We start from the raw sequence: 17,708 nt of genomic DNA on the forward strand, positions 1-17,708 counted from the left end.
ATGTATTCTACAAACTATGCAGTATCTTTGGACTCACTGTATGCACCTGTGTGCGTGCATGTGTGACAATGTTCATCTTGGTGTTTTTTTTTTCTCTTAGAGTCTGTCTACCTTGTTTTTTGAACAGGTCTCCTAGGACCTGGGGCTCATCCATAGGATATGATGGCTGCCCAGTGTGACAGGAGGATATACCTGAATCCCAGTGATAGAATTATCAGAGCATACTGCCCTGCCCTGCTTTTGACTTGGGTTTTGGGGGGATCAAAATTAGGTCCTTGCACTACTGCAGTAGACACTCTATGGACTGAGCTGTCTTCCTAACCAGTTAGTGGGCACTTCCTTATTATGGTTTTCTTATGGTACTAACAGTGTTGGCAATACATGGGAGAGGAGGCTTCTGAGCTTGATAAATACTTAAGCATTTGCCAATATCAAGAGCATTCTCTGACTTGTCTTTGAATGGCTTAATTCCTTCTCAAGACTGATGATAATGATTTTATTTGAGAAAGGACTCTCAATGTAGCTCCAGCTGGTTTTGAAGTTACCATCTTTCTGCTTCTATTGTCCAAGTGTTGAAAGTCAAGATTTATGCTTCCATGTTCAGCTCAGTTGTTATTTTTAAGCACACACTCATTTTACATTTAAATATTCACTAGTTTCCAGAATCCAAGCTCCTGGGATTTCTGAGCAACTCTTGGTGAAACTTTCAACAGTAAAGAAGGTTTCATTCTGAGCGAGGCTCACAGAATAAGGTGCCATTTAGTACTAAGCTAAGTAGAATCCTTTTCTGACCAGTTTGCATGTCTACCACAGGGAGAGAAAAAAAGCGTTATGTGGCAAATTCTGACTGTCTGTCAAATTCAGATTTCTAGCCTGTGTAGGGGAAGCAGAAAGCATTATCTCTTCATAGATTATATGATGAAACTACTTTTAAAAATGAATATATAAACATGCACACACAGAAGCATATGTATATACCTAAATATAATTATATAAATGTATTTCTACATGTATACCTCTAACTATATGTTTCTATAAGATAGTGCACTCCTCTTTGGCATCAGGCTTCCATGAGGCTAATAAGCAGAAACTGTAGGAAGTACAGCCGTTGTGGCTACAGGTATGTGTGCATGTGCGGGTATGTATGAAGTGACTTGTTCTAAATTTTGAGCTTTACAGTGACCTCCTTCTTCTAGAAGGGATTCAGGGTGTTGGTATACATTCTAGTCTGACTTCTCTAACTGTTGTTTAAACAGCCTCTCAGTCACTAGTGGTTTCCTTCAGACACACTGTGTCTTCTTTTTCTTTAAGATTTTCTTTTCTTTTATGTATATATCAGTGTCTGCACACACACACACACACACACACACACACACACACACACACAGAAGAGTCTAGAGGAGGTCATTGGATTCCTTGGACTAGAGTCATAGACCATTGTGAGCCACCATGTGAGTACTGGGAACTGACTTCAGATCCTCTGCAAGGGCAGCCAGCACTCCTGATCACTGGGCCATCTCTGCAGCTATGTCTTCTCTATAGGAGAAAGAAGCTATGATCTCATCTTTATGGCCCTCACACTGGGATAGAATTCTATACACCAGGCCGAAGCAGGTACTTTAAAATTCTCACCCCTCCACAGTTACAGTGCTGTGATGACAGGTCCTGTTTCATCCAACAGCACTTCTCTCTCATTTTGGAAGGATGCAATGATCAGAGTGACAGGAGGAATCTACACTTTTCATTCGGACCACATGGGCTTGGGAATTCCCTAAGGCACTTCTCATCCAACTCTCAGATAAGAAGTAATAGCAAACAGGCAGTGTAACTCTGGCAGTCCTGCGCTATGCAAGATGCAAGTGGCAGGGTCATCTTCTGGGTTCTTCACTTGAAACGTTGTGTAGTCACTTGGGGAGGTTTTGACCTCAGGAACACCAGTGTTATCTATTAAAAGGGCAGTCTGATTTGAAAAGGCCAATTATTTTCAAACTTGTGCCATTTGAAAGTATTTTTAAAAATGGCCCATTTTATTTTTTTGTAGTTCAGCCTTTAAGGAAATTAGTATTCACATATGCATGTCAGAAAAGTAATTAAATGATAAAAGTCTAGAGTGGCAATTTATCATAAAGACTAATAATCACATTTTCTAAATTATGCAGGGAAAATAAAATTTTTATTGAAACTGCCTTTTTGAGATTTTTTTCATGTTTCTCTCTTATCTAAAGTTCTAAAATTTTGAAAGACTTTTCAAGAAACCATCTGACACTTTAATGTAAAATTTTATTTTTGAAAACTTTCTCCCAAGGCAAGGGGATGAATAGGCTGAGTTAATTCTGCAGAGATCTGTGTGTGGCATTCTCTGAGATAGGTTGTACATGTGTAAACTGTTTTGCAAAGTCCTTTGATGTATATGCCTGCTTGTGTATTTCAACTATAAAGTAGAAAGAAAATTGTCTAATGTCCCTAAGGCAATAGAAAACATGTGACTGTCTTTGACCAGAGTTACCTGCCTCAAAGGAGGTATGGCACACTCGTAGTCTCTTTTAGCAGAGGAAATGAAAAGGAACATAAGGATAAGTGGGTCTGAGTCCAAAGTTTATTACTATTACTGTTCTGCTAATCAGTACAACCCAAGAATTATCTTTTATTTATCATAGGTATGGGGGTGGCATGTGCCTATAATCCCAGTTTCAGGAAGCAGAGGCAGGAGGATTGTGAGTTCGAGGCCAGTCTAGGCTGTGAGCTCTTGTCTCAAGCTAGCCAGTGTCTTCCTTCCTGAATTCTGAAATAATAGGCAATATCTAATTCAGTAACATAGTAGAAAGGCTCTATAAGTCTTAAGGGGAAAATTCCCTATATTGTGGTTACTACAGAATCACCTAGACTACTGGGGTTTCAGGTTTGCACTCTGTGCCATTTGTTCATGACCTGAAATCTCTAGTGGGTGAGTATCATGAGGCGATCTTGGTTCAGCACTCTAACCTAGCGATACACGCCAGGCTAACGCTTCCAGACTCCTCCTCTTACCAGCTATGTGACCCTGGGAAGGCTACTTAACCTCTGTGTCTCTGGTTGCCCCCCTGTAAACCATAGTTGATAATAACCGTATGTATCCCACAGGTTTGCTTTAAGGATTAAGAAATTCACACATGAGCATTTATCCTCATGCCTAGTTGCATGGTCATCATTCAACAGGACCCTGGCTCTTGTGGACAGGCAGGCCTCTCTGGAAAAGCTGCTTGTTCCTTAATGTTTAGAGAGAGCCATTCTGACATAGTCTGTTCTGAGTCAACCAAAGTATCAACACAATAGAAAGGGAGGCCATTAATAAAGCACAGACTTATTGCTGACTTCAGCTAAGTAGAATAAACATCATAAATAACTTATTAGGAGAGGCTCCATATGAGTTGCCCATATATCACTGAATTTTCAGGAAAGAAAGGAAACTTTAGTCCAATCCTTTCATCTCATGCAGGAGGGAATTCAGACCCATGAAAGCTCATTTGAACACAGCCAGTTCAGCATGGAATTGGGCCTCCTGACCCCATAACCCTGAAGACTGAATACCAATACTAGTTTAAATGAGGAACATCAATCGTAGAATTGTTTTTAATATGTGGACTTGGATTCTTACAGAGCATTTGGCTCATAGGTAGTTTTCAGACATGAATCTGTCTATGAAATTCATAAAATGCTTCCCACATGTTCTCATAGATACTTTGGCCGATGTTTACTGAGAGTGAAAAAAGAATTCTCCATTGGCTTGCCTCTAATTACAACTTTTGCCCAAGATTAGTAATTATATATCTGAGAGTTGATGGAACAGGATCAAATGAGCAGAAAAAAGAAAAATCAGAATAAAATTCTTAAACCCTCATTAATTAATTCTCCCAAACACTAAGGTTAGAAAAGGTGTTTTAAGAAGCATATTAGCTAGGTCATTACACAGTAGCAAGATGGGCTAGCAGAGGTTGCTAGGAGGGAAGTAACACTGCAGATTGTAGCGAGCTGAGCATCCTCCCTGCAAGTCCATGGCCACATGGACTCTCAGGACATGACTTTACTTAGAATCAAGATTCCTGTGGACTCTCGGTCAAGTTTGAGATGACATTATATTGTTTTGGGTGGCCTATAAATCGAAGGATAGTGTCCTTAAAGAGAGAGAAAAGAGGGCTGAGGTGGTTCGGGTGGCACAATACCTGCCTTGTTAGCTTGAGGACCTGAGTTCAGATCTATGTTAAAAATCATCTATGTTAAAAATGTAGCTGTGGTTATGTTTATCTATATTCTAGCCTGTGGGGTGGGTGGGGGTAGAGTTTGTGATGTCTAGGCTAGTCCATCAGTGAGTTCTGGGTTCATGGTCTGCAGGCTAGCCCATCATGAGTACTGTGTTCAGCAGAAGACCCTATCTCAAAAGGTAAGGAGAAGAGGCATAACGGGAGACACCTGACCTCGACCTCTAGCCTGCATATGCATGTGTACACACATGCAAACACGCATGCTTGTATACACAGACAGACCCTTATACACTACTGTATCATTCTCAAAAGACAGAGAAGGAAGACACAAGGCCTGGGTGAGGTGGTATAGCAGCAGTTAAGGTTGGAATGATGCTCACAAACCAACGGAGGCCAAGAATAAGGAGGAGGTAGAGGGTAAATTCTCCTTCAGTGCTCCTAGAAGGACCTATGTCCTTAGAACTTCTGATGTTTTCTGGTGTGTGTGTGGGGGGGGCGGTATATGGTAGGTGCAGTGTTGTAGGGGGTATGGTGTGTATGTGTGGTATGTGGTACTGGTTATGGTATGTGTGTAGATGTGTGGTGTGTATGTTTGTGTGTATGTGTGGTGTGTATGATATGTAGTTCTGGTGATGGTATGTGTGTATATGTATGTGTGTATGTATAGTGTGGTATGTAATATGTGGTACGTAGTATGGTGTATGTGTGTGTGTGGTGTGGGGGGTGTGTGGTAGGGTGTGTGTGTGTGTCTATGTTAGTGTGTGTGTGTGTGCGCGCATATGTGTGCATATTGATATATGTGTATGTGGTGTGGTAGGGTGTGTGTGTGTGAACCCACATCCTTGCTTACACTACATCAGTGCCCTATCACTGAGCTATATACCTTTAGGCTTTGATTTTTTTTCAGATAGGATTTAATTTTTATTTTTTGATGCAGGCTCTTTGTGGTTTGGATCAGACTATTCTTCTCAATGTTGGCCTCAAAACAGCATCTTCCTGCCTCAGCCTCTGTAGTGCTGGGCATTGTTGAAGAACACTGGCTTAAACTTGTAAGGCTGAAGCACCTGAATGATTTAGTCTCTCTGAACTACAGTTGGTTCATGTGTAATCTGCTGTTTATAATGGTAGTGACCTGAGAAAGATTTGAGGGTTAAATAAGATGCATCGATCCATACTTATCTCCTTGTACTAAGGTCAAATCTAAGTGGATCAAGGAACTTCACATAAAACCAGAGACACTGAAACTTATAGAGGAGAAAGTGGGGAAAAGCCTTGAAGATATGGGCACAGGGGAAAAATTCCTGAACAGAACAGCAATGGCTTGTGCTGTAAGATCGAGAATCGACAAATGGGACCTAATGAAACTCCAAAGTTTCTGCAAGGCAAAAGACACCGTCAATAAGACAAAAAGACCACCAACAGATTGGGAAAGGATCTTTACCTATCCTAAATCAGATAGGGGACTAATATCCAACATATATAAAGAACTCAAGAAGGTGGACTTCAGAAAATCAAATAACCCCATTAAAAAATGGGGCTCAGAACTGAACAAAGAATTCTCACCTGAGGAATACCGAATGGCAGAGAAGCACTTGAAAAAATGTTCAACATCCTTAATCATCAGGGAAATGCAAATCAAAACAACCCTGAGATTCCACCTCACACCAGTCAGAATGGCTAAGATCAAAAATTCAGGTGACAGCAGATGCTGGCGAGGATGTGGAGAAAGAGGAACACTCCTCCATTGTTGGTGGGAGTGCAGGCTTGTACAACCACTCTGGAAATCAGTCTGGCGGTTCCTCAGAAAACTGGACATAGTACTACCGGAGGATCCAGCAATACCTCTCCTGGGCATATATCCAGAAGATGCCCCAACTGGTAAGAAGGACACATGCTCCACTATGTTCATAGCAGCCTTATTTATAATAGCCAGAAGCTGGAAAGAACCTAGATGCCCCTCAACAGAGGAATGGATACAGAAAATGTGGTACATCTACACAATGGAGTACTACTCAGCTATTAAAAAGAATGAATTTATGAAATTCCTAGCCAAATGGATGGACCTGGAGGGCATCATCCTGAGTGAGGTAACACATTCACAAAGAAACTCACACAATATGTATTCACTGATAAGTGGATATTAGCCCCAAACCTAGGATACCCAAGATATAAGATATAATTTGCTAAACACATGAAACTCAAGGAGAATGAAGACTGAAGTGTGGACACTATGCCCCTCCTTAGATTTGGGAACAAAACACCCATGGAAGGAGTTACAGAGACGGAGTTTGGAGCTGAGATGAAAGGATGGACCATGTAGAGACTGCCATAGCCAGGGATCCACCCCATAATCAGCATCCAAACGCTGACACCATTGCATACACTAGCAAGATTTTATTGAAAGGACGCAGATGTAGCTGTCTCTTGTGAGACTATGCCGGGGCCCAGCAAACACAGAAGTGGATGCTCACAGTCAGCTAATGGATGGATCATAGGGCTCCCAATGGAGGAGCTAGAGAAAGTAGCCAAGGAGCTAAAGGGATCTGCAACCCTATAGGTGGAACAACATTATGAGCTAACCAGTACCCCGGAGCTCTTGACTCTAGCTGCATATATATCAAAAGATGGCCTAGTCGGCCATCACTGGAAAGAGAGGCCCATTGGACTTGCAAACTTTATATGCCCCAGTACAGGGGAATACCAGGGCCAAAAAGGGGGAGTGGGTGGGCAGGGGAGTGGGGGTGGGTGGATATGGGGGACTTTTGGTATAGCACTGGAAATGTAAATGAGTTAAATACCTAATAAAAAATGGAAAAAAAAAAAAAAACCCTTTCCCAGTACTTTGAAGGCAGACAGATGGAACTCTAAGAATTCATGGTTCTAGGCTAACAAGGACTACATAGTGATACTCTGCTTCAAAAATAGTCATGTTGTTGTTGTTGTTGTTATTGTTATCGATGGTGATGTTGTTGTTCTTGTTGTTGATGATAACAATGATGATGATGTACTGACAAAAAAAAAAATAAATAAAAATAAATAAATAAATATGTTTTAATAAATGAAAAAAAAAAGAAAATGGAAGAAATGTACTTCTTGTTTGTTTTATAATAAAAATTAGAGACTAATGGGATTATCCAAGTATTTTTAAGTAATGGAATAGGTGAAAATCCAGAGACCCTAAATTCTATATTAATAGCTAGACAAAAGGATTTTCTTTGTCACACGAGGCAGATAAATATCTGCCTAGTTTAGGAGGTAAAGTATGAGCAAGATTAGACTGATTTACAACTTTCCCAAACAGTAAGATCATAACACAGCAGTATCATTTAATTGAATTTCATTTTCCTGCTGTAAGGAGACACACAGCACTTGCTGTGCAAGCATGAAAGCCTACATTCACTCCACATATAAAAGCCAGCCAGGTGTGGTGGTTATCTGTAATCCCAGGACCTGAGAGGCAGAGACAGGGCATCCCCAGAGCTGCTGAGAAGCTAAGCTTAGCTGGGATTCAAGAGCTCTGGGTTCAGCAACAGATCCTGCCTCAACAAATTAAGGAGGAGCTCAATTGGGGAAGACTCCACTTCAACTTGATTGTGTTCACACAGACACACGTGCACACAGAACTCTCCCCCTGCCTCAACGCTCAATGGACTTTCTCGCTGCACAGCCAGGCAAAGCAGCGAGCAATCTTCAAATTGAAAAGGTTCATATTGCCTGGTTAGACCTGCCCTGTATGGCTGCTGTCGAAGAGGAACTTTTAGAATAATCTTGCTATTTCTATTTGGTTCTGTTTTTTCAGCTTTCAGGATGTGGGATTGTATCCCCACTCTCCACACTGGCCCTACTCTGTCCCCTGCCTGACCATCCAGCAGTGCACCTAATCTTTTCTCTTACTATCACAGATTCAAGAAAGTTAAACGTTTTTTCCTCTGCTGGAAGAGGTGACCAGGAAGTGAAATCCGAAGATCGTTCTAGAAATTTTCTCTTAGAGGGCAGCAGTACAACACAGGCTCTAGCCAGGCCAACATCTCAGCAGAGTTTAGATCTTCTGAGTTTGAAAATTGCTTGCTGCTTTGCCTATGTAGCAAGGAAGTCCATTGAGTTTTGATGTGGTGTGTGTGTGTGTGTGTGTGTGTATACACATCTGTGTTTGCACTTACCTTGAGTGTCTTCACCAACTGCTCTTGGCTCGTCTCTTCTACAGAAATTTCCTTTGAAAATATTTGAATTCTTAAATTTTAAAAATTAAAACCTTTAAATTTCAAACTTGAAAAAAATTCCAAAATTAAAAAAAATGAAAAAGTAGGGCTAGGGAAATGGCTCCGTCAGTAACCTGCTTGTTGAACAAGCACGAGAACCTGAGCCTGGATTCCCAGCACACACGGAAAAAGCCATGTAGAGTGGTGCGTGCCTGCCATGCCAACACCGGTGGCAGTGGTGAAGGGCTGTGGGGAAAGGTGGCCTGCCAGCTTAGCCAGGTTAGTGAGCTATAGGTTCAGTGACAGATTATCTCACAAAGTACAGTGGAGGATGATGGAAGAAGACACCCTACATTGACCTGTGGTCTCCCGACAGTATGTGTACACACATGCACAATAACATCAATAACACATCTGCACACACGCATGTGCAAATGAAAAATTCCTACACACGGTGCTCCTCTTTTGGGGAGGTTCTGGGTGAGTGGTGTGTAAGGTATCTATCAGTGTGTCAGTGGCATTGTTACCTTGAGGAACGTGTGGGCCCACAATCTCGATCTGACCTTTAGGACTGCACTTTCGCCTCCTCCCAGGCGACCCACTGCACAAGAGATTTGCAAGCAGTCAATGTTGGTACAGTTCTGCAAAACGCAAAGGCAGAGGCAGAGGCAGAGCGTTAGTGCCTTGAACGGCAGTAAAGAGTCAAAGCCGACATTACTTTCTTTCCTCGGAAGATATGGCCTTGCCTGCAACTCTAATTTGCTCCATGAAATCTAGGGAAAGAACAAATTCATTGAGATAAACGAGACAAAGAACGGTTAGCAATGGTGAGACATTGAATTTCCTGGTAATAGAATGGTAAAAGTGGATCATAGAAAAACAGTTAAAGACATGATCCTCTCTAAGGTTTCCATCTTTCTGTAGCAGCCAGTGAGCGCTCTCTCAGAGCTTGGCAAGACATTTCTTAGAGATGGCAGAGGCACTAGAAAAACCTAGAAGACCTTGCAGAGGAAGCCCTTGAGTCCATGTCTCCCCAAAGACTCAGTTGCTGTCTCATTTACAAGTAATTGTTCCCCAACATTCTCTCTTTCGTCCAATCCATTTCCTGATCATAGAGCTGATTCTTAATCTGCTGTTAGACCAGCCATTTACCCATCTTACAAGGGATCCCCTTTAAAATAAAAGACACATAATGCGAAAAGTTTTCATGATGAGGACTTTGTAACTATCAAATTTCTCTTCTCATTGGATCCTGGTTTCCACGGGCTCACATGTTTGGACACTTTCTTTCTAGCAGGTGACACTCTCTGGGGAGGCTGGAGAACCTTTAGCTTGTAGGTCTTGGTTGGGAAGAGATCACTAGTGGAGTATTTTCAAGGTTATGCCTCTAGTTTCAACCTGCATTGTCTACTTTATGACTGATTATGTAAATGGACTTACTTCTATGCACTCCCTAGACAATCCAGAAAGAGTTTCTTCCCGTATTCTGTCTTCCCCACCATGACACACTGAAACCCCTGAGAAATTGCACACAAATAAACCTTTCCTCCTTTAAATTGCTTTGTAAGGTGTTTTGATCAGGGCACTGGCAAAGATGACTACTATACCGAGTGTGGGAATACATGGGTATGCATAGTCGGTTTTTCATGGGTAATGTGCAGAACGATGCCTCTCTGGTTGCACTGGAGATAAGATGGAAGAATCAAAGAAGGACCCCTGGAAGAGTGGAGTCTATTAGAGAGGAGAGCAGGAGGTTGGAGATGGAATTTCCAGGTACAGAGTGCGAAGAGGTTCAAAAAGCCCTTAGGTGGGTTAACCAAAGGTAGGAAAACAGCGGGGAAAGGACAAGGGGGGGGGGATGTGATAGTTTCCAGAGGTGTTCAATAGCATTAAATGCAGAAAAGAAATCCATGGTTGTTGCAAGTTGAGTAACTAAGGAAAACAGAGAAAAGTTTGGAGAGGAGGAGAGGGAGGCGATCATAATAGAACCAGCAGGAGCCCGAAGGCGATGGAGGCAAAGGTGACTGTAGTTGGGAGATTAAGTTTCCATGTTGGAGATATAGAGTTTTTCTAAAAAAATGCAAACTGGAAATTATGATCCCAATACAGGATGTTGGCATTTTGCACTTACAAATTCCTAATCAGGAATGGGATTAAGTGCTTTGTTTTAACCAAACAAAAACTGTAGGAGGTCTTCTTTAGCTTTTGATTTTAGAATAAACTTTGCATAATCACCTTCTCCCCAGAGTTGTCTTGATTCAAGGACCTGGGTGGGTGTTGCATAGTTTGTAGTTTTTGAACCAATAAGAGGAAAGAAGAATGTAACATGAGTTTGAAATCAGATCCAGGTACTAATGACTGTGTGGCAATCATTTGCAAGTAAAATGTTCTTATGATATTTAGAAGTTGAAATTTATGGTAAAATATTTAATAAGAAATAGCAGAAGGGAAGAAATTGGACCTGCAACACAAATGCATACAACTTCTAAGAGAATTCCATTTATATATCTCTACCGTTCCTCTACTCAAGATTCATACATAAAGCAGATATTTATATAGAGAGGGATTTGAATTTTGTTTTTACCAATGTTTACTTCCACAGAAGTCTGATATTGGGTTTCTAATGGGCTCTTCTCATTTCTACTGTACATAATAGGATTCTATAGATGTGAGCTTTCAGTAGTGACAGCATACAGTTTTATTAATTTAGCCTAAAAAAGACAATGTATGAATTATCTACCTAACATTTTAAAGCCATTGAGTATTGTAAGCTATTCTCCTATATCTCAGGTGCTTTTTCCTTAAGAAGAAATGGGTGTATATCATATAATACTCTCTCTCCCTCCCTCTCTCTCTCTCCCTCTCTCCCTCTCTCTCTCTCTGCGTGTATGTACAAGCACACATGCACGTGTGTACATATGCATGTGCAGGCCAGAGGTTACCTCAGGTGTCATTCCTCAGTCACTGCCCATCTTCTAGGTTGAGACAATGTCTCTCACTGATCTGAAACTTATCAAAATGCTAGGCTGGGCCGTGAGCCTGGGGCATCTAACTCATCTGTCTTCTCAGTCCTGAGATCAATCTACACCACCATACTTGATTATTTTACTTGGGTTCTGAGGATCAAACTCAGGGCCTCACGCTTGCCAAGAAACCACTTTTCAGGGTGAGCCATCTTCCCAGCTTTAAGTCATAATTACAAAAGTCTCTCTCGTCATTTTAGGAGTCTAGGCCAGATGTGCAGTCATGGCTACCATCCGCCCACAGAACTTACCATCTCAAATTGAAACTCTACCTCCTGAAGTCTTTGTCCCATTGAATCGCAGCTGGGCACGGTGTCCATGCTATCCTACCACCCTCTGTGGATGCTTGTAATTACTATTAGGGTAGCCACATGGCAAGTATCATATTCTGGAATATTAGTGCTGTGATTGGGGATGCCATAATCCTATTTTGTTAGACTGAATTAAGTAGTTAGAATTATCAGGCTTTTAAATATTTTTTTTCTGTGCCTTAAAAATTAACTCAGGGTCAATACAGAGCTATAGGAATAGAGAAGAAGTCAATTCAGGACTTTTCTCAGTTCCCCACTTGCAGTCTTGTTTGTTTGTCTTCTTCAGAACTCATGTGTGTTATCTGTCTCTGCTGACCACCAAGACTGAGGCCCCCAGAGGAGCTGGTCAGGGTTCAGACCTCAGGAAGAAACAGAGTCTGCAGACAGGGATGTTCACCTGGGACTTAACACCCCAGACCCCAAAGAACATGTACTCTTTTCATAAAGCAAATAACCTAACAGCACAGTTGGTTTTCCAGACCCTAGCTGGTGCCCCTGTTGTACCCTAGTCTAGCCTCTTTAGTTGAACTCTTCTCTGTGCTCTCTCTCTCTCTCTCTTCCCCTCTCTCCCTCCCCCTCTCTCCCTCTCTCTCTCCTCCTCTTTCCCTCTCTCTCTCTCCCTCTCTCCCCCCCCCCCACAGTTTATCTAATTTGTTTGAGGGGATAGGATGGTCTTTACATTCAGTGAATTCTCCACCGCTTTGGTTAGGAGCTGTAAATGTATCTTTTTTTTTTCCATTTTTTATTAGGTATTTAGCTCATTTACATTTCCAATGCTATACCAAAAGTCCCCCATACCCACCCACCCCCACTCCCCTACACACCCACTCCCCCTTTTTGGCCCTGGCGTTCCCCTGTACTGGAGCATACAAAGTTTACGTGTCCAATGGGCCTCTCTTTCCAGTGATGGCCGATTAGGCCATCTTTTGATACATATGCAGCTAGAGACAAGAGCTCCGGGGTACTGGTTAGTTCATAATGTTGTTCCACCTATAGGGTTGCAGATCCCTTTAGCTCCTTGGGTTCTTTCTCTAGCTCCTCCATTGGGAGCCCTGTGATCCATCCATTAGCTGACTGTGAGCATCCACTTCTGTGTTTGCTAGGCCCCGGCATAGTCTCAGAAGAGATAGCTACATCTGGGTCCTTTCAATAAAATCTTGCTAGGGTATGCAATGGTGTCAGCGTTTGGAGGCTGATTATGGGGTGGATCCCTGGATATGGCAGTCTCTACATGGTCCATCCTTTCATCTCAGCTCCAAACTTTGTCTCTGTAACTCCTTCCATGGGTGTTTTGTTCCCAATTCTAAGGAGGGGCATAGTGTCCACACTTCAGTCTTCATTCTTCTTGAGTTTCATGTGTTTAGCAAATTGTATCTTATATCTTGGGAATCCTAGGTTTGGGGCTAATATCCACTTATCAGTGAGTACATATTGTGTGAGTTCCTTTGTGAATGTGTTACCTCACTCAGGATGATGCCCTCCAGGTCCATCCATTTGGCTAGGAATTTCATAAATTCATTCTTTTTAATAGCTGAGTAGTACTCCCTTAGTCTCCTGATGTAAGTGTTGTCTCCGAGGCTTGCTACCTCTGGTCTGCTAACCTAGACCTAGTCCTCTAGTCCTGGAAGTTTCTAGCCTCAGCACAATCTTATCTAGGCCTAGAATGTCTCAGAGACTTACTGCTGAATAATCTCACCCTTTCTTGTTCTTTCTGATATCTGGCTGCTGGTTCAACTCAGAGGTTCTGGCTCAAACTCCTCTCTAAGCTGACTGACTCAATCTGGCTTCTCTCTCTTGGCCTCTCCTGAATTGCTCTGCTTGGCCTCATACTAACTTTGGCAATCTGTTCTAAACTTCTGGCTCCTTCCTAGTCTTTGCCTCATTTGTTTCCACTCATGTCTAGCTTGTTTTCTATTCAACCTGTCTCTGTAAAACTCTCCAGGTAAAACTGCCCTTTCCCCACCTTCCCACCCCCCAGCTGTTGGTCACTTTGTCTGTCATTTAATTTGACATCACTTTCAAACATGGTGCTTCCTTCTACAAACTAATTTTACCTTTGTTCTTTGGGGTTGAAGCTATATACTAAAAGTGTATCTGTACTGCAGCCAGAGGGATTAAAAGTGTGAGGCCTGAGCCACACCACAACTAGAAATGATTTTTTTTTTTCAGTAAATAATACAATCTTGGCATTCATGGTGTGATCAAATATCCTGCAACAGGGAGCAAACAATCATGAACAGTCATTGATTCCACCATTCTCTCCTTTACTAATTGCAAATTATTACCTTTAAATTTTCAGTCATGTAAACTGAGATCTGTGGTGGCTATTCATTACTGTCAGTTTGACTAAATTTGCAATTCCCTAGGAAATTTGATGGGGCACGCCGGTGGGTATGCTTGGGATACCATTTCCAAGGAGTGATTTGAAGGTCAATCAAAGGGGCAAGGAGAGAGCAAGCTGAGAACTGGTGCTCTCTATTCTCTGAGTCCTGGCCAGGGCATGAACATCTCTTCTCCACAGCCTTGCTACCATGATGTGCTACCCAAGCACATGAAGCCAAGAGACCATGTGATGAATCATATCAGTAAAACTGTGAGCAGAAACATATCCTCCACTAAGTTGCTATGTATTGTGCTTGGTCATTATGAAAATGCTAAACTCAGAGACCCAGATCCTTGACCATAGATCCGCTCTCTTTAGCTACCTTGAGTGACATCAGTTTTATGACTGGCTGGAACAATGGCCTTCACTGAAGTATTGCCAGGATAGACATCATATTTTCAATTCAGTGAATGTGGTGGCTAATGAATTTTGTCAGTGTTCAAATTATCTTTTAATTTGTGCAGTAGGGACTGAGAGGAGGAGCAGGAGGGAATGATATCCTCAGGGCATTTGAGATATGACTCTAAAAGCTACCACTAGTGCTTCAGTGAATTCATACCTGCTGTTCACATGGTCACTGAGCATATGAGTCAGGTGCTGAGCTGCACCCAGGGGAGGCAGTGCAGTGGAAAGCACACATATCCTTTGTGTTTTAGACAGGTGGACAGGTGGGGAAATAGCCCTGGGAGTCAGCACACTGCTGTGCCCAGGGCAATCTTGTAGTCATTCTGTATTTCTGGGTGAAGGACAACAACATCAGTTTAGGGTTTTCTTGGTTTCTTGCTGGGTCAGGGTAGTGACTGCTGCCCCTGTGGAAACTGCTGTAGAGCTCTCTTTGGCTCAGGTTCTATCTTTCCCATCCTTCCCCATATTTTCCTTGGTTCTGAAGCTTCCTGATGAAGATCTCTCTGTGTCTCTCTCTGTCTCTATCTCTGTCTCTGTCTGTCTGTCTCTTTCTCTCCTCCTCTCCTTTCTGTTCGTGACTTTGGATAGGAAACGCTTAGCCTTAGGTTGTAGCTTCAATTGGAATCAGCGCAGGATAATGAACATTGGGTTGGGCTTCTTCAGTGCAGTGTGGGAAATGAAGCCTCTGCGTTAGCCAAGGCACAGTCCCTACTCTGGGGATGCTGGAAAAGAGGATGAGATTTCTGGTGGTCTCTGACGTCTACAGAATTTGAGAATGTACCTGTGGTTGACTTGTCCTTAGAGATCTAGTCTGTGAACTGCCTATGAGTTGAACATTGATTTGAGCCTTTGCTACATGGTCAGGAAGGAGGATAAACATTCTTGTGTGGGGATAAGATCAGAACTGGCACTGGAGTGCAGTAAGGGCCTTGCATAAAAAAATGCTGACTCATGCTGACAGTGCTGCAAAGTCCTGACTAAGATCAGGCTACTTTCCCCAGAGCCCATCTGTCCGAAGACCCTCATGTTTCAGCCCAGAAAACCTGAATTCACTATTTCTTTTTCTAGAAGGAGATTTTGTTGTATGTTGATTAATACATACAAATACAAAGCAACAGATTTTCTAATAAAAAACGATGCTGGGCTTTTTTTTTTTTTTTGCTACCTCGTTTTTTTTTTTTTTGTTTGTTTTTTTTTTAAGGTTGATGAATATTCATCGCACATGTTAATGGCTCTCACTCTTACTTCTCATGCATGCCTTTGGTCTCATCTGCCTACCAGCTCCCTCCTCCTTTACTACCCCACACCTTAATCCATCACCTTTTCAGCAGTTCCTTTACTACTTGAATTTCAGGTCCTCATGTAGCCTAGGCTGGCTTTGTACTTGCTATGTAGCCAAAGATAACCTAGAACTCCTGATCTCTCTCTGCATCTATCTCCCAAGTGTTGAAATTAAAAGTGTGTATCACCCAAGTCCCTGGGTGTTTGCTGGCTTGCTATTCTTGATGGGATTTCTGGTGAGCTTTGATTTTTTATTTTTTATATTCTATATATTTTCTTGCTTTCTGTAGAAGTAATTTTGTTCACTATGATGTGCTTTAGTTCCACTGATTTTTCTTCAGATGACTTGATTTCATTCTTCAGGGTGATGCAGTACTGCATTGCCTACACTACCACCTTTCCTTTATCCATCCACGTGGTGACAAGTGTAGGCTGATTCTATAGCTTGGTTCTCATAAGTAGTTACTCAACAAACATGGAGGTGCAGAGGACTGTGAGCTGACTTTGTTTCCTTGAGTACACAGTTCTTGCCTCTTTTGAACAAGCCACGCCCCATGAGATTCAGGGATAGGTGTAACATAAAGACACACTAGGTGGGTGGAGCTCTCAGTACTCATTCGAGCTGCACAGACAGATCAGTATGTCTGGGTAGGCTAACAACTGAACCTATATAAATTAAAATTGATTTTTTATATTAATCTACAAAATAATGGAGTTCATTGTGATGTCACATATGAGTATTATTATTTCTGCCCATCCTCCTGTATTGTTCTTTCATGTTCTTGAATGGATTCCCAGCCATACTCTTTTTTTCATCTCTACTTCTCTGAAGTGGCCTTCATGGTAGGCTTACAGGAATATAAAGGTTTTATTACGAATACTTCTTAAATCTTTTACAAAATAGTCACTTTGACTTGCCACAATCCATACTGCTCCAAGCTGTCAGGTGGATCTGAGCACTGAAGGAGGCTGAAAGTAAGCTTGAAGCTAAAACCCCTTGTATCCTGAAATTCTATCTAATCCAAAGTTTCCCTTCAGTCCTGTGTATGCGGTGACAGCTTACCAGTATTCTTGCAGGGCTCTGTCTGTGGAGCTGGACCACTGGCACATCCCTCTTTCTGACAAGATGGGGAATTGTAGCATTTCTTAAGAAGGCACTGAGCTCAGGGGTATCCTCTGGGGAGGCAGCAGGCTGTAGAGAGAAAGCAGGAGTCATCACACATAACAGTGTTTATCTTTCTCTTCACCTCAATTCCTCATCAAACCCTGAGTGATTGAACTGGATTCACCTGAGAGCTCACAAAGGTTGGGCTTTGCCATTAGCACAAATGTCAAAATGACTCAGGCTGACAAAACACAAGCCTGTCCACTTTTCAGTTACAGTTACAGGAATCCATGAAGCACAGGAGAACACATTCGTGGAAATTTTATCTTGCAAGAGTGAGATTTTCAGGAAAAATAATTTCTCCATTAAGGGTAGAAACCAAGACTCTGACTTTGTAGACATGAGTTACTCTCATTGCTTTCCCCTCATGATGAAGAAGACCTGGCTAAAGCAAGGTGGCTTCTATGAGGAAAGATAAACCCTGAGGTGTCTGGAGAGGGTGGGGGATAGCTTGATGTGGTCTTCAGGCTATTGTCTTCATGATTTTGACCCTGCTCCCATTCTCATGTGTAGTGTTCCTGTGAGGAGAGTTGTGTCCTAAGGGCAAAGGTTTTCTGATGCACACACCAATGCATACACTGCTTCGGGACAATGTGCTTTCCACCGTTAGTTTGTATTCTAGAACTGGTGACTTTTATCTCGATGTCCCTGCTGAGCATAGCTTCTGCCTAAAAACAATACCCTAGTGATGTTATTTGCTTGT

The 17,708-nt window shown here is 42.1% G+C and overlaps 1 protein-coding gene across 4 annotated transcripts in view; it reads right to left on the reverse strand.

The window, feature by feature from the left end:
- Itga8 (integrin alpha 8) overlaps positions 1-17,708 on the reverse strand; it is a 195,354-nt gene that overhangs the window by 16,843 nt on the left and 160,803 nt on the right. For 2 of the 4 annotated variants that reach the window (XM_006497475.4, XM_006497476.3), the window contains 3 exons: positions 16,904-17,032; positions 8,965-9,078; positions 8,399-8,449 (listed from right to left, as the gene is read on the reverse strand). In XM_006497475.4, coding sequence (XP_006497538.1) covers positions 8,399-8,449; positions 8,965-9,078; positions 16,904-17,032 — 294 coding nt within the window. The remainder of the gene's footprint in view (positions 1-8,398; positions 8,450-8,964; positions 9,079-16,903; positions 17,033-17,708) is intronic. The other 2 variants (NR_138462.1, NM_001001309.3) reach the window with 1 other exon arrangement.

This window comes from Mus musculus, chromosome 2 (assembly GCF_000001635.26).
Source record: "Mus musculus strain C57BL/6J chromosome 2, GRCm38.p6 C57BL/6J".
Lineage (NCBI taxonomy): Eukaryota > Metazoa > Chordata > Mammalia > Rodentia > Muridae > Mus > Mus musculus.